The sequence below is a fragment of the Xenopus laevis genome, chromosome 2S (assembly GCF_017654675.1).
Source record: "Xenopus laevis strain J_2021 chromosome 2S, Xenopus_laevis_v10.1, whole genome shotgun sequence".
In the NCBI taxonomy this organism is placed as follows: domain Eukaryota; kingdom Metazoa; phylum Chordata; class Amphibia; order Anura; family Pipidae; genus Xenopus; species Xenopus laevis.
The window spans coordinates 157,950,631-157,967,101 of record NC_054374.1 but is presented as its reverse complement, the minus strand read 5'-3'; the positions used below and the strand labels follow the sequence as shown (position 1 = coordinate 157,967,101).

At 40.0% G+C, this 16,471-nt stretch overlaps 1 protein-coding gene across 5 annotated transcripts in view; it reads left to right on the top strand.

Annotated features, from left to right (window-relative positions):
* Positions 1-16,471, top strand: part of fat3.S (FAT atypical cadherin 3 S homeolog) — a 304,473-nt gene that overhangs the window by 120,025 nt on the left and 167,977 nt on the right. For all 5 annotated transcript variants that reach the window (XM_041584587.1, XM_041584586.1, XM_041584585.1 and 2 more), the window contains exon 3: positions 8,057-8,371. In XM_041584587.1, the coding sequence (XP_041440521.1) occupies positions 8,057-8,371 (315 nt within the window). The remainder of the gene's footprint in view (positions 1-8,056; positions 8,372-16,471) is intronic.

Sequence of the window (16,471 nt, the reverse complement as noted above, 5' to 3'; positions counted from 1 at the left end):
AGATTTGGTAACCAGGTGGTCAACATCTCCAGTAGTGGGGTCCAGTGTGAAGGTCCTGGATCAAACAAAATTCAAGTCTATATTACTGTTATCAAGTTATATTAGGAAAAACTTGACAGACATACATTTTTTTGTATCCCAAAGCTACTATGTAACAATGTAAAGCAAAAATATTGTATTTTGGGCAATTCCGTTCACAAGATCTACACTAAGGACCATGATATTATGGGTTGCCAGCAATTAGTGAACTCCAGTCGCCCTCAGCATCATAAATGAAACTGGGAAAAGACGACATATCATTCCACCCTCTGAGAACAATTTAAAAATAATCCAGAAGATGCCAAACAAAAACCTCAGCAGGCCATCTGCCAAACCAGTCATAGATAGGGAAAATTAATCTCTGGTGATACATTGCTTAAGACATTATAATGATGTATGTCCATTGTATGTGGTAGAAAGGCATCTAACCTGACCTGACTGGCCTTACGGCAGTTGCTCTGTGGGGCTTGTTCCCTTTGGAGGGCTTAGTGGTTTGGCAGAGGTGGGCAAGTCTAAGGTTTCTAATGGATATATTTGTTTAGAAGATCTTTTTCTATCTTAGGTACATCCATCTTAAAGGTTAATTAAAGCATGATTTTGGGTGATCACTTGGGGGGCAGATTTATCAAGGCTCTAATTGAAAATTTGAATTTCAAATACAAATATTTTAATTTAAAAATTAGAATTTTCGAGTATCCACTGCAGTTGTGTCTATCATGCTGGGCTGAAGGGGTGTGGCCTTTTCATAAGCTGGAGTACTGTCATGTTTTGCCACCGCCAGCCTAGCACGATACAGGAAAACAGTATGGCTTCCTCTGTCTCTGTCCCCTTCGTGGTGAGCAGGTGCTGTTGGGCTGGGGTGGCTTTGGGGGAATCTTGCCTGTACAGTTTCTCTAGTAATCTAGTAAAACTACTAGTTATAATGTGTCAATATTACTGGTACTGACGAGTTGTGGGCTTGAACTGAATGGAAAGTCCAACAACGTCTGCCTTACAGTAAAGAAACCTTTGCTATGCTGATAGTTAAACCTCCTGTCCTTTAGTCTCCATTTCTGTCCTCCCGTTACCGGCACTTAATAAAGAAAAAGCTTATCAGACATTCCATATTGATCTTGCATATATTTGTATGTTTTATAATATTCTTCATAAGACTACTATTTTCCAATGGAGTCTTTTATGGAAACTTATTCTAATAGAGGGTTCTTCACATACCTAGCCACAATGAAAGGCCACAAACAGAAAATAAAAAATAAACCCAACCAATCAAATGCTCAGTCTGGCTCCAAGTTGGGTCTACAAGTTGGTTGCTCATTGACATAAAGTACAACCAACAGCTGTGATAGTAGCTGCACTCACCTAAGTGAAAGACTCCTAAACCTCAGCTACAGTTACATTTATTCTCTTTATAAGAAGTCTACTGCCAAGGAATTGCTGAATGAAAATGTTTTGCCATTCGAACCCATTTTTATTTGTTTTAGGCAGCTCTAGGAAGATGCTTCCGTGGCTTTTGCGCTGACACTTTATTCAGTCCTGTACGTTTAACTAAATGAATGAAAATAGCAAATTGCACTGCTTAGCTTGATTCTAATCTTGATGGAGAATTTATGCTTTCCTCACTCTTGCAGGTTAATGGCTGGTATTGCTTCTCGGCAGGAATTTCTCTTTGACTTTATTTCCTGCGGCTCAGGTTATTTATTTAAATAAAACACCAACTTTAAGAATAAAATAGAATTGATTGTATGGCCCCACGGAACAGAAACATGCTCCGCAATCCTAAACATTCTCCCTTGGAATACCTTCTTCTTCCATCTGCCCAACATTCTTTTCCCTTACAAGAGTTCAAGAATAGTGAGAGGTATTTGCCTTCTGGCACACGCGTTTGAAACAAGGGTGTGGAATGATACCTGGCTGCATTTTAGCAAAGCAAGTAACAATCGCTTTCTGTATAGCAGTTGCAAATGAATGGCTTCTTTCATTTACGGGCATCAGTGTGGAATGCTTTGGTGTGTTTAAAGGAGCAGTATAGACCCTTGTTCAGCATGGGTTTGATGAATTGGTTTATAATCTCCGCCTATTGTTTTCTATCTAGAAAAATATATACAGTGTTGGTTGCGTCATTCTATGACTATGAAACTGAAAGTACTTTCATTTTGCAACTTCCTGGTTCTCAAGAGCAATTGTGGACAGACAAGAAGGCATTTAAAGGAGTAGTGCACATTAAAAGTAACTTTTAATATTTAGATATTTAGATATTTTTGCCTTTCACTTTTTTGTGGTTTTCAAATTAAAGGAGAAGGAAATGCTAAAATTAAGTGAGCTTTATCAGAAAGGTCTATATAAATACACCAGTAAATCCTCAACAGTCCTCTGTCAAAAGAAACACTGCATTTCTTTTCTTCTATTGTGTACTCATGGGCTTCTGTATCAGACTTCCTGTTTTCATCTTAAACCTCCAGGGCTAGGGCTTGAGCATGCTCAGTTTGCTCCTCTCCCCCTGCCTCCTCTCATCCCTGCTGTAATCTGAGCCCAGAGCTATGAGTGAGCAGGGAGAGAGTCAGGCAGGAAGTGATGTGACACAAAACTAATATGGCAGCTGCTATCCTAAACAAACAGAGAGCTTCTAGAGCTGTTTAATCAGGTATGGTAAAGTATTCTGCAGAATAAATATAGTGTTCTAGCTTGCACTATTGTGACTAATCTATGCAATAAACTGCTTCGGTAGCTTTCCTTCTCCTTTAACACTTTTTAAGCAGTTCACCAGTTTGGTATTTCAGCTATTATCTGGTTCCAAACTCCTGTGTAGAGGTGCCAACCTGTACCTAAAGGGATCTGGATGGATCTTGGCTTCTCCTCCACCAATGTCCTACCCACAGTCTTGCCACCAATTATGCTCCCTGTTCTACTGAATCAGATCATTTTGAGAGACAATTCTGTGTTATTCAGTGGTGTGCATAAGTTATGATTTGGGTGCAAATGACTGATAGCTAGTGATGGTCATATAACTGTGGATGACTGGGTGATGGGGTTAATATCAAGGTGACTTCTGAAAATAGTGGGTGAGGTAAAGTGCAACTGTTGGTTGTTGGGGTCAATCTCTGAAGTGTCTGCTGAAGGCAGAACAGAACCATAAATAAAATAGTGAAAAAAATTGAAAACTTGCCTAGAGCAGGACATTCTATCAAGGTAGGACTGGGCTGGTGGGACACTGGGAAAAACCGTATGGGCCCTGCCAACCCAGACCCAATTTCTGCCTGCCCTTTGCTGTTACTATCCTGCTGCACTCTCACCTAAGTGGGGTGGGGGCAAAAGGGCTGGTGGTGGGTGAGCGGGGGGCCCCAGAGGGGACGTGGGAACCTCAGGGTCTCATATAAGAGCATGTCTATCAGCTCATATTAAAGTGGTCTGAACATATGGTCTCCAGCCCAACTCATTACAAGGCCTTAGTAAAATACTCTTGGCAAGAGACTGTGTAGCATGGGACACTTTCATTATGTGAAAGTGTCCCATGCTAGCTGGCTGCCATTTGGCTAAAGGAATGCTTTTAGTAATTATCATAGATTAACAATAACTGGAAAAAAAAAGAATACAGGAGCTGGAGGTATTTTTGCAGAAAGAAATCAAATTCAGACATTGGCGTTTGGGCTATTTGCTCTTGGAAGACAGACAAAGATCAATTTTCAAGCAATTTTCAAAGCAGACCATCAAGACATGGAATCATTTTCACAGTCAGAAACAGCTCGAGTCTTCTGTCCTGTACCAGAACCAGCTCAAAGGGAAGATCAGAGGCATTTTCACCTTTGTTGCACAAAACAGGAGAATTTGGAAGATGACAATCGGGTAAAAATAAACCATAATTCACAGAGTGATTTACCTTTGTATTCGATAAAGTGTTTGGCTCCCAGCCGCTAATTATATCTTTTCTGAAAAATTCCACTTATGATCTTCTTTTCAAGAGTTTAAATACTAAAATGTTCATTAAATTGAGATGGCCAAGATTGCCAGATTTCTCGTTCATACTCTTTACAGTGCCAGTTCACCCACCATGGTGTCCTCTTTGATGTTTTTGACCAGACTAGACTTTAAACTGAAGTATGCCTTCCGATAGCCTTGATTTTCAAAAATGTGAGATATTTTAGGGCACTCACTTACTCACAAAGGAGACAGCAAATTTCTCATGGCATATGTAAATTGGGTAGTGACCTAAAAAAAACTTTGGCCATGTTCCCATAAGCCTCATCACTTTTAGGCTGATAACTTGGAGATGCATCACGTAGAGAAAGTTACCAGCACACCCGAATACTCCCTAAGGATACGGCCAGTACTTAGTCTGGTCTTCCCCTCCCTATTGCATTCAGGGTTTACCCCACAATTGTTTGTTGTGCTGTCTCCACTAATTGAGATACGCCACTATACAATGAGGAACCAAGAAAGTGAAATGTAAAACCTATTTAGTTCGTATGGTTTATCTTCCATAACCATTATGGCTTACCTCCTACCCTTTAAAAAGATAACTGGCCTAGGTTAGTTTCCTGCAGAGCATTGGCCACCACCATCTTGCTCCAGTTGCAAGTCCAAAATTGTTCTGTACATACTGTGCTTGCACCAAGTCTGAAGCAGGAGACACTTGGAAGCTGGGGGACAAGATGATGACTGCTAATTAGGAGGTAAAAAAATTAGAGTCACTTGGGAGGGGGACCTCCCATTAAAATGCAGAATCCCACCAATAATTTAACTTTCCCTTCTCCTATTAATGAGTTTGATATCAATTAGAGTACAAGCTGCAAGGAGTTCCTATTTTTGCACAAGTGAACTAGGTAATAAAAATGGGTTCATATAAATGTCTTTCGGGTGTGAATGTGATAGGGGCCTTGGACTGGGACAGGGACTGATATAAATGATGAGCAATCTCATAACTACATATAGCATAATAGAAATATAAGATATTATTAATCCACCTACCCATTCAATCTCTGAATGGGAGCTGCCATTTTGCTTTCCTCAGCTGACCATCAATTTTATACCAATCAATCTCCATAGATTGAACATTGTGATAGCTCCTTTTGATTTACATCAATGTATACCACCATTGGCTTTTGGGGTTGTAGTCCATCTTGCTTCCTCTTGTATAGCCGTCCTGACTTTTAATTGCAGGATATACAGTAATCTGCTAATGGACATTCTGATTATCCTTGTGTGTAAAGCACAACATTGATATAAATGAATATCTGCCCCTGTGTATCGTCTGCGATCACATCCAGATAATTACAGAAGACGAATTCATTTATTATACATTCACAGGCCGTACCCCCAGATACAGAAAAGGCCAGGATCATATTCTGACCTAAATCCTAAAAAATATCAGGACATTATGGCTGAAGGCATGTCTCTGCCTTTAACAAGCGTATGACGTGCCCTAATGAAAAGCAGGTCCATTCTGGCAGCTGCCCAGTATATGCTGTTTGCATGGGTTAAAGTGCACATGTCCTCCGTCTAATAGTTCTATTAAGCCACACTTCAAAGGACGTCAAAGGTTCAGTAAGGGAAGGTGGTTCCCCTGGTGGAGACGGTGGCCATGATTAAGCTGGTGGAGCTGTCACAGGCAATTCAGAGTTATAGGCCAGCTATAATGTGACAGCTGAGACATTAATGTGCTCGGCTCAGGTTTCACCACCAACCGGCAGCTTTTAATATCTTTCCTATCCCACAGACGTTGAAGAGGCTGCTAATGTTACCAGGGCTCATGATGTGTCTACATTTTAGTCTGTGTCTACTGTTTCCTATTTGCTTTACCAATTCAGATTAAGATTCACTGGGGACGGATTGGAGAGATCGGCGGCGGGGTATAAATTCCCGTTGGAAATGGTTTCCTTCTGCTCCATGTGTACAATATAAGGATTTTCTGCTTTCTCTTAGCTGCGACTGTATTCTGATGCCCAAAGCTCCATCAGCACTGACAGAAGAAAATGCTGTGTGCCTATAAATTTATTTTATTTTAGATTGTGGCACCATCTTTGCTTCTATCTGGCCATATGAGATTAGTGAGCATGGCTAATGCAAAATAAACATGTTGACTGCATTTCCAAAATACACAACTACAGGAGACACACACTTTTAATGATACAGAAAATAATGGAATGCTATTAAACCTTGTGATGACAGTGTCTAAGGGGCAGATGTATGAAGGGTCGAATATTCGAGGAATTTTAATCCATCAATCGAAGGATTATCCTTCGATCAGAAAAATCTTGCAAAGCCTATAGGGACCTTCCCCATAGGCTAACATGGACTTCGGTAGCTTTTAGGTGGCGAACTAGGGGGTCGAAGTTTTTTCTTAAAGAGACAGTACTTGGACTATCGAATGGTCGAATAGTCGAACGATTTTTAGTTCGAATCGTTCGATTCGAAGTCGAAGTCGTAGTCGAAGGTCGAAGTAGCCCATTCGATGGTCGAAGTAGCCAAAAAAACACTTCGTAATTCGAAGTTTTTTTCCTCTATTCCTTCACTCGAATTTAGTGAATGGGCCCTACTTAGTGTTTAATTTTTAAATAGTGGCGTGAATTCCCCAGTGTCAAAACACACTGAAAACAAAGAAAAAGCCATATGGTAAAAAGCACAGTTTAAAAAGGGCTTTGAGCAAATGCCTCTGTGAAACAAATGAAATTGGTCTGGGCCAACGTACTGGAAATACCATCCATACCACCATGAGGCTCAGCTACAGATTGGGATCAAAAGTCCCTACCTATTTTGCAGGCACAGCGTCCTGTAGGCTGTCAGTCCACATAGGGCTATCAAATATCCAATCACAACCCTTATTTGGGATTTTTTTATGTTTAAGTTGCTCCCCAACTCGATTTACAATTGTGGCTCATGGGTAGAAAAGGTTGGGGATCCCTGTTCTAGCAAACCTCTTCAGCACATGGTCTACTGACATCCACATTCTTGCTCTAGGGAGTTGCTTTGGCATTGAACTGGAGTAGCACTTTGTTGCAAGTGCAAGAAAATCAACAAGTGCTGGTATGGGGTCTGGAATCTCCAAACATTGTCCCTCCAGCTGTTGCTAAACTTCTTGCAGGCTGGGGCCACCAGCTGTTGGTTGGCTAAGGATGCTGGGAATTAGAGCTAAGTAACAGTTGCAAGTAGGGGAGACTCCTTGAGCCCCCTGCAGGTGTGCCACCCGTAGAGCTTGCAATAGGAACACTTTATAGTAGCCATGTGAAATCTACATCCTCCAACTTGAACTGAACTTAAACTGTCAGCTTCCACTGACAGTTACAGGTTGGCTTTTGTAACTAAATGACAGCTGGAGTACTGCAGGCTAGACAGGTCAGCTTTTCCCAGGCTGCTTTTCCTGCTCAGCAATAAGGACAACCTGGTAACAGTTCTGAGTGTATTTAGTAATGAAGACTGAGTGACTCAAACCTGTAATGGATTAAATTTCAATATTCCCAACATAAAAAGAAGGTAATTCAATATACCTCAGCTGTTGTTTCGCCTCATAATTCAAACTGGGGCAACCTTTGACTTTTATGATTCTAATCACAAGTTCAGAAATGAACAACATGTGTCGGGAACATTGCCGCCCACACTGCCCAAATTGCCTTCCTTTCCTGCAATTATACCCTTGCTGTGCTCAGATATACCATGTTAATGCAATTTGCACCTTCTGGGTAGAGCTGATCTCTCAGTGGCATCTCTGACTGGTTCCCTAGAATAAAATATGTCCCTATGTATGTTCCCATAAGAAATTCTACATACCCTTTAGGAATTCCACTTTTGGGAGTATTTGCTCTAGTACTTTTTGTTAAACACCTATTTTTTAATTTTTTTTTTGATCGGATGTTCTACTCTAGGCTGAAGTCCATAATTTTCAGCCAAACCAATTCTGAAGCCTTAATACTTTTAATACAGTATATCACTGCCCAACTCCCTCCAGCACATACCAGTAACATTTACTAGCAATGCTGTCCTTGTTCTATTAACAAATGTTTAATTATATTACTTTTCTTTTCTCTCATAGGGATTATTTACACAGCGGATATACTGGATAGGGAGACAACCCAGTCCTATTGGCTAACAATTTACGCCACTGATCGGGCAGTGGTCCCGCTGTTCTGCACCATAGAGGTTTACATTGAAGTGGAAGATGTCAATGACAATGCCCCTCTAACTTCCGAACCCATCTACTATCCAGCTGTGGTGGAGAATTCTCCAAAAGATGTATCAGTTCTTCAGATTCAAGCTGTAGATCCGGACTCCAACTCAAGCGATAAATTAACCTACCGCATCACAAGTGGGAATCCGCAGAATTTTTTTGCCATCAATCCCAAAACAGGTAAAAAAATTTAAATTTTGGCCACATATTTTCCTTGCTACTTTTGCATGGTGGAAAGTTCTGGTGAAGAGGTTGAATTCTGCTGTGAGTTTATTATATTGTTTAACGAATCATGCACCTGGCTGTTGCTGAACTTGAATTATAATAAGATTCCCATAGTCCGTTACCTGTCTAAGCTGTCATGTGATTCTCACTTTAATTTCCATGCTTGGAACTTCAATATTGGCTGTCTAGGAGATGTAGTTATAATAACAGGGCAATGACATTGTATTTTATTGGAGCTTACTGTAAGTGATTACCGGTAAAGTTATTCCTGTAAACCCAAAGAAGGTCATGCTTGTATATCATTCCATGATAATAATAAAAATAATACTTTAATGGCTTCTCTGCTATTGTAGAGACAGTTGCTGCCCTTTTGTGCATGTCAAACAGCTGCTATTAATTATCTTGCTGTTGTCAAAGTCCAAGGTTGACTGTCCTAGGTGTCCCTGTGTCCTTGCGTGGTGCTGGTCACAATGCTACCCCCTCAATGATTGAGAGCCTCCAAGATATCAATTGTCCACTTTTCCAATCATGGTTGCCTCAGTGGAGTAGTAGACCAATAGATGACAAGTGTAAGGTGGCAGTATGGGGCCGCTACAGAATTTATTTGGTTCATATTACCTGTATTTCTATTGTAGATAGTGTGTAAGCTTGTATTGTTCTTTATATATGCTTAGGGTGAGATATTCCTTGTAGAAAGACAGGTCAACCCAACAGGCCATAGTTTCTTAGCTGATATCTTCTTATCTTGGTGTTTTTGTTTTGACTAAAATAAACCACCCTCTCCAAAAGATCATTCTAAAATATCTGACCTCATTCATTGTGAAAGTTTATGATGTATAGAATGCAGTCTGCTGGTGGCCACCATTGTATGTAAGATCACCAACCTACATGGAAGTGCAAGGTATGTTTACCAGTTGTGAACTTTATCTGAGCAATGTGGCTATTCATATGGGTGGCCAATGAGTTGCTAGCCTGGTAACATTGCCAAATAATGGAATGAAATGAACACGTCAATGTCCATCTTTAAATAGGTCAACTACAAAATATATCATGACCAAGTTACAGCTCACTAGCTCTAAGATATTAAACCAAAATATAAGGGCATGTGAATTGATATACAATTTTCCTCAGTCCATGTATTCCAAAATAAACTGTATTAGAACTTGTTTCTAGTTTTCTGGATGAATATTGAGCCTACATGTCTAAATGGTCATCATTATTGTTCTTGAAGTTTCACTGGATCCTTCTAGACAGATAATTCAAATTGAGAACTTATCATGTAATGTTCATGTGATGCTGCACTCGTTGGGATAATAACAAAGATACAGTATATTAGGGTCAGCTCATTAAGTTCCCAGGTGTGCGGTATACGTAGCAGAATCATTTACTCAAACAGGATTTGATATCCACTGCCGTTGCTTTTGAAAAGTGTAGATTAAAGCACATCCGTTGCCCTCGTTCCTAAAGCCAATGCTTGTTCTGTCCATGGTAAGTTCATTATAAAATGCAAATAAGCAGCTTTACTAGAGAGTGAGACTATTAATCAAGAAGTGACCCATATTTTAAAGCTGTACATTGTATTTTGCTGTGAATTCCTTATTACTGTATGTTCCAAACATATATATATATACTGTTCCATATTTTAGTCTGGGTTTCCTTTATCTGATTTGTATGGGATTTACTTTACTCCTTTATGGAATCTTTACAAACTGATGGTTAGTGATGGGCACAAATTTGCGGCAAATTTCCACAGTATAAATTCGCCGGCCTAAATTTCCAATTTTCACGATTTTTTTGAGAAAACGTTCAAATTTTGTGATTTTTTTTTTTTAGTGAAACTGTTTAAATTGCATGATTTTTTGTGTGAAAACGTTCGAATTGCACATTTTTTTCGGGAAACCGTTAGAATTTCACGATTTTTTCATCACTACTGATGGTTCATGTTCATTGACTGAATTTGGGAGAATCAATCAAGACCAATCCACACCCAATGCATAGTTTAGGCAAATAAATGGTTTTTTTCCAATAAGATTTAACAAAAATGAAATTAGTATAAATTCTCACCCACCTGCATTAAAGCTTGCAGTGCCCCAAACCCAGGCATTGAAGGAGGACAATGAGGTAGACCAGGAATGTGTGTGCAAATTGTCATATCATTTCCAACCTAATTAATTACACCACTGTGGGAGGTCTATTGTTAAGAACGAGAAAGCAGCATCTATTTATGGTTGTGTATGGATATCAGCTCAAGCCCTGCTGTGTTTTTAGTAATCAGTAACCATGTATAGACATATTAAATCTTGTTTTGCCATTCATAGGACTCCTGCTGGCTGTGCGTGTGCATCTATACATTCTCACCAATAAAAATGATTTACTGATCATGTGTCAAAGGAAAACAGGCAGGTTCAACATTTATGTACCTTTGTCTTTGAAAGGGACCGTATACACTAAAAAGTTAATTGTTCATTACTCAGATTCTGTTTTTTCTTTTCTTTTTCTTTTTTACTGTAAAAGTCTGCTAAATAACATGGGCACAAAACATTTTTATAAATTATTTTCCTTGTAGCTGTCCAGCGAGAATGGCTGTTTAATGATTTTCCAGTTGGAAGTCTTTCCCTGGCTTCTGTAAACGTGTAAATGTCTCTATCACTTTTCCTTTGTGTTATGTCCTGTTACCTTCATCCTGCTTTATTTTCTTGTAAAGTAATTTAACATTGTTTATTAGCAAAATAAATAAAATAAAAAAACACAATGGGGCTAACTTGTTAAGGCTGGACAAACACAGTATGCATATGAGCATTAATCCATAGAATTAGTTTTTTTTTAGTACACTGAAAGTGAAAATTTGGTTGGTTGCCATGGGTTTCTGCAAATTTTCCCAGTCTTGATTAATGATCCCCAGTAATTTTTGGAGCGTGTCCAAGCAATCTGTCAACATGAACAACCCCTCGCTGTTTATAAAGAAAAATCATATAGAATAATTACCCTATGCTGAATGCAAAAGTATAAGAAAAAGATAAAAAAAAATAACCCTTTACCCATGAGCCGCATTCAAATGTAGAAAGCGTTGGGGAGCAAAACAACCATAAAAAGTCCCTGGAGGTGCCGCATAAGGGTTGTGTTGGGCTGTTTGGTGGCCCCTATGTGGACTGGCAGCCTACTGGTGGCTCTGTTGGGCAGTACACCTGGTTTTTATGCAACTAAAACTTGTCTAAAAACCTCGAATTGGAGCAACATTCAAGGAGGTTGGTAAACAACATGTTACTCGTGAGCCACTGGTTCAAGATCACGGCTGTAGGCCTTACCTATTTTATCTCATGGTCTTTTTGAGTCCAGCAAGTTCTACCTGCCATAGTTTCTTTTCCTGAAAATATTGTTGATAAGTTCTAAAAAACAATATTGAGACACCTCCCCAGGGCCGGAACTAGGGGTAGGCAGAGTAGGCACGTGCCTAGGGCGCAAAGCTGGGGGGGGCAGGCACGTACCTGCTCTGTCGCCTACCCCATGTCCGGTCCTCTCACTCTCCATCTTCCTGTGGGCGATTGTGCATGTGCATGTGCGCACGCCGATTGACGCTTCTGCGTTAATTTGCGTATGCGCGCCAGCGTCAACTTGCGGATGCGCGCACACAGCCGGCGCAGCGTCGGCCCAGGTTGCCTAGGGCGCCCACCCAGTGTGGCCCGGCTCTGCACCTCCCCCTTGAGATAGTAGAATATAACATACTTTCTAATCCATGCAGTAGCCTCATAAAAGGCTTAGCTAGCTATACTCTGGTGATTTAAGGTGGATATTAGGGGTCAATTATAACCTGGAGGGCAGAGAACAAGAAGAAGGGTCCAGACTTCCATAGATCTCTTGCACTTCTTTCTAATGCTAAAGTAAATAACCCCTAATGTAGATCATGGAGCAAATGAATCCTTAATACAAGGCAAACTCTTCAACCACAATTAGAAATGCTTTTATAAAACCAGAGGCCCTGCACCAAGATTAAACTGTGCAAGCTCTATGTGTATATATATTGCAATTTGATAAACAAAATTTAAATTCATGAATGTGTGTGACTGTGATTGTAATACTAGAAGACATTATGCACATTTAGATTCAATAACATTAGTTTCTCTTTAATAACAATTAATAGACACTGTCCGGTTTTTCTGAAAAGGTTAATAATAAAGTGTATTTTCTTGTACATTCATTTGGGATCTCGGCAAACAGAGACAGTGTCTGTGCAGTTTATGCAGAATTGAGTAATGATGAGCAGAGGCATTAATAATGTATGTTATTGTGGGTACGCTGATGTACGCTGGAGGCGTGGGCACAGATATTAGTACTGGGTGAAGTGGAGGGCAGCCCAAATTAATTCCCTTTATGTCTAATACCCTTTACAGATTACTGTGCCATTAATCATGCCGGAGCGCAGACTGGGGCGCTAGAGAGCAATAGCTGCTCAGCCTTTTATTTCCGTTTATTATACACACACATAAATTACACTGCAATCCCGTTTAATGAGTGTGTTGTTCTTCGAGGATCATAAACACCATTGCCATGCAGGACTCGGGAGAGCTGTATCTGGAAGGCAAAATAGGGGGCTAAAAACCTGACAAAAGCTGTTGGAAGGAGCTTAAAAAGTATAATGAAGTTATAAAAAAGTGACGCAGTTTTTCCATTTAGAGGAGTGTTAATTTTAGACGAAAGCAATGCAGTAATTTACAAAAGAAATGGTTTATATTGCTCATAGGTACTGGAGCACAAAATCTAATCTTGAATCAAAAATAAAAAAGCCCGAATATAAAAACACGGCATCTCAAACCTGTCGAGGTTGAATTAAAGTCAATGGGAAAAGTCCCATTGCTTTTTGGATGTGTCGGGGGTTTCTGCCAATTTCAAGATGTTTTCCATTGATTAACAGTGAAAGCAATAAAACATTTTAATTCTTTTATTCCAATCTTCTTTAGACATCAGGCTGGATATTTAACTATGTACTTCAAATCACCTTCTCTTTAAAGATCCAATTCAGTGTAATCGGCTTCTACACGCGGCTATCCTTCATACACACCGACAACGAGAGGTAATTCATTAGACTGTGATATTGCTGATTAAAGAACTATCACACGGAGACTCCCATCGATTTTATAACGGGTCCTTCAAAAGGTGAACAGCGAGTTTAGATTAAATCTGTTTCTGAGCAAACGAAAAAAACACGTTTCCCCTTCCATTATTGTCATTCTTGTGGGGCACTTGGATGGACAGAGTGTAACTGACAGTTAGTGCATTTAGAACTTAGAAACACTAAACATTGAGACTAGTTTATCTATATAGACATTCGAACCAGGGAATAGAAATAGACAGCCAATGACTGGGCCATGTTCAAAAAGAATGTTATTTGGGAATTGAATGTTACATGAAATAGCTTTACACATTCCATGCCTAAACAGGCACTTAATTATAGGCTTTTATTAGGTAGTCCAGTGAACGCCTGTCTATTTCTATTTCTCAGTTAATATCTGCTCCCTATGCTGAAAGGTCTGGAGAATGAGGACCTTGACCTCATTGTGTTAACGGGTGAGTTAAGCCTCCATTACTGTATATAGGCATAAGTGACGGACGAATCTCTCCCGTTTTGGTTTGCCGAAAAATTGGCGAAAAATTAGTGAAACTTGAAAATTGATGACCGCGTCAATTTTGACGCCGGCGTTAAAGTCAATGGGCAACCGAATAGTATTGACGTGCGTCGATTTTGTCCTGAACTACTTTTTGGATGACCGTCCAAAATTTTTTGACGCCGGCGAATATTCACGGGTGTTTCATGAATTTATTTGTCGGTGGGTAAACGCGGAAATTTGCCCATCGCCCATCACTAATAGGCTTACCTCCAAACGTTCCTTATTTAGACTTTTGGTGGCAAATTCACTAAGATTCGTAGTTGCGCCAGGCGTAACTTCGCCGCACTTCGCCACACTTCGACAGGCGTAGTTTCGCCAGCGCTCCGCAAATTCACTAAAATCCGAAGTTGCGCACGGGGGTATCGTAAGGTTGCGAAGTTGCGCTAGCGTTGATTCGCTAAGCGAAGCGAAGTTACGCTAGCGATAGTTAATTTGCATACGACGCTAAATTCAAATTTCAATGGAGGAATATGTAGAATCACTACAAATGCCTGGGAAACCTTCAAAACATCAAATATTTTTTTTTTTTGCCCTACACATGTGCCCACTGTATAGTTAAGTTGCCATGAGTTAGGAAATGTAGGGGGGAAGGAGGAGAGTCCCGAAAAAATTTTCGATCTTTTTCAGCCTATCACCCATAATATAGAAAAAACGCCAGCGTTTTTTGGGACTTAGAAAAAATTTGAACTTTTTTTGAAGCAATCCCTATAAATTTGAACTTTTTTTGAAGCAATCCCTATCTACTCTATTGCGCTTCGACTGGTCTGAGGTGGCGAAGGAAGTCTAGCGTAAAAGGTAGTGTTCAGTACACTGCGCACGTTAGTGAATTTGCGTAGTTACGTCCGTTGCGCAAATTCGCCAGGCGTAAGGGTGCGAAGTAACGCTAGAGAATTTACGCCAGCGTTCATTAGTGAATTGACGCTAGTGTTAGGAGTTTCAGCGCTTAGTGAATTTGCCCCTTGGACATTATGGCACTGATCTACTGAATCCAAGTCTTCAAGTTAATTGAAGGAGTCATTAACCCATATGTCCACCAAACTAAGGTTATGTAAGTACTTATAACAATTCTGCCCTACGGTTTGTAGACCATACCACTGTAAATTAAGGGTGAGGTGCATTTTAGCTGGAGGACTAGGATGTTCTCTGAGGAATAGCATGCGATAGCCTCAGCATGAGGGACCTGGATGATTAGTAAAATCTGAAAGACATATGTTGCCCCTGTGCCCCGGTGATTATCACAGTGATGATGACCAAAGCCTGGAGTGTCTTAATTTGGCACTGTGTTAGCTATATTTAGCCCCAAGCTTGTGCTAAAATGGCCTACAACTAATGATAGATCCGTGTGAACATTCTTCCACCAGTACACATATTTTCCCTGGATATAGACCCCAGAAGGTGCCTAGAAGAATTTAGTGCATTGAATTCCAAAATCCCAGTTCCCGTCACTCAGATGAGACATTCTCTGTCACTGCTTTTCTTTTCTACATAGGGAGGCTGCTGACAATCATTCACCATTTTCAGCAATTACTACAATGTCCATATGCCACTAAAAGCAAAAAAACTGTGATTCAGAAGGTCTCAGTCAAGTGCATTAAACGGAATGTTCCTAAGTGATGCTGCAGTAAGACCCCCAACTTATTTAGAGGGGGTAAAAGCCATGTTTGAATACACAGCACTACAAAGCCATCACGAAATAACTCTCAATAAATACAGAATGGTAATTTTGTGTCAACAACAATGCAGAATCATCATTTTATTCTAGCTACGCTATGTAATAAAGCAGTGGAAAGATCAAGAAGAATCCTAGGATGTAGAAGAAGATTATGTTTCCATTCCATATCAGGTTGTCACTGCGCAGAACGTATGCATTCGGGTTTGAAGACCCGATCTACAAAACCAGATTAAAATCTAAAATATTTTGACATACTGCATAATTTAAAATATCAGGAGGAACTTTAAGGCGTATAGGGAGACAGATATCAGGACTGAACCTAGACGGAGCAGATAATATTGCTGCATTTCTCGCCTCCAGCGATGCAAACTCTGCAAGCCAATATGTGATAATAACCAGATGATTTTTGGTTTCATTTTTATCAGGCTTGCACTGCACAATTCGTTTTATGGATTTCTTTGCTTGCAGCAATAAAATGATGTACAAAAAGGTACAGCACAATACTGACAGGGAATATATATATATATAAGTGTTAAGCCAGACCTACAGTAAGTCTAATGGAGCAGGTTACACTGAGAAAAGTCAAAATGTGCCAAAAAGCTTTTATCCCGCATTTTTTTCCAGCCACTTCAGTAAATTGCTCATCAGATGAACCTTATTTGTCTTGTCACTGAAGTCTGACAGTCCTTACTTGTATGTACTTATACAGGGCAATGTCTT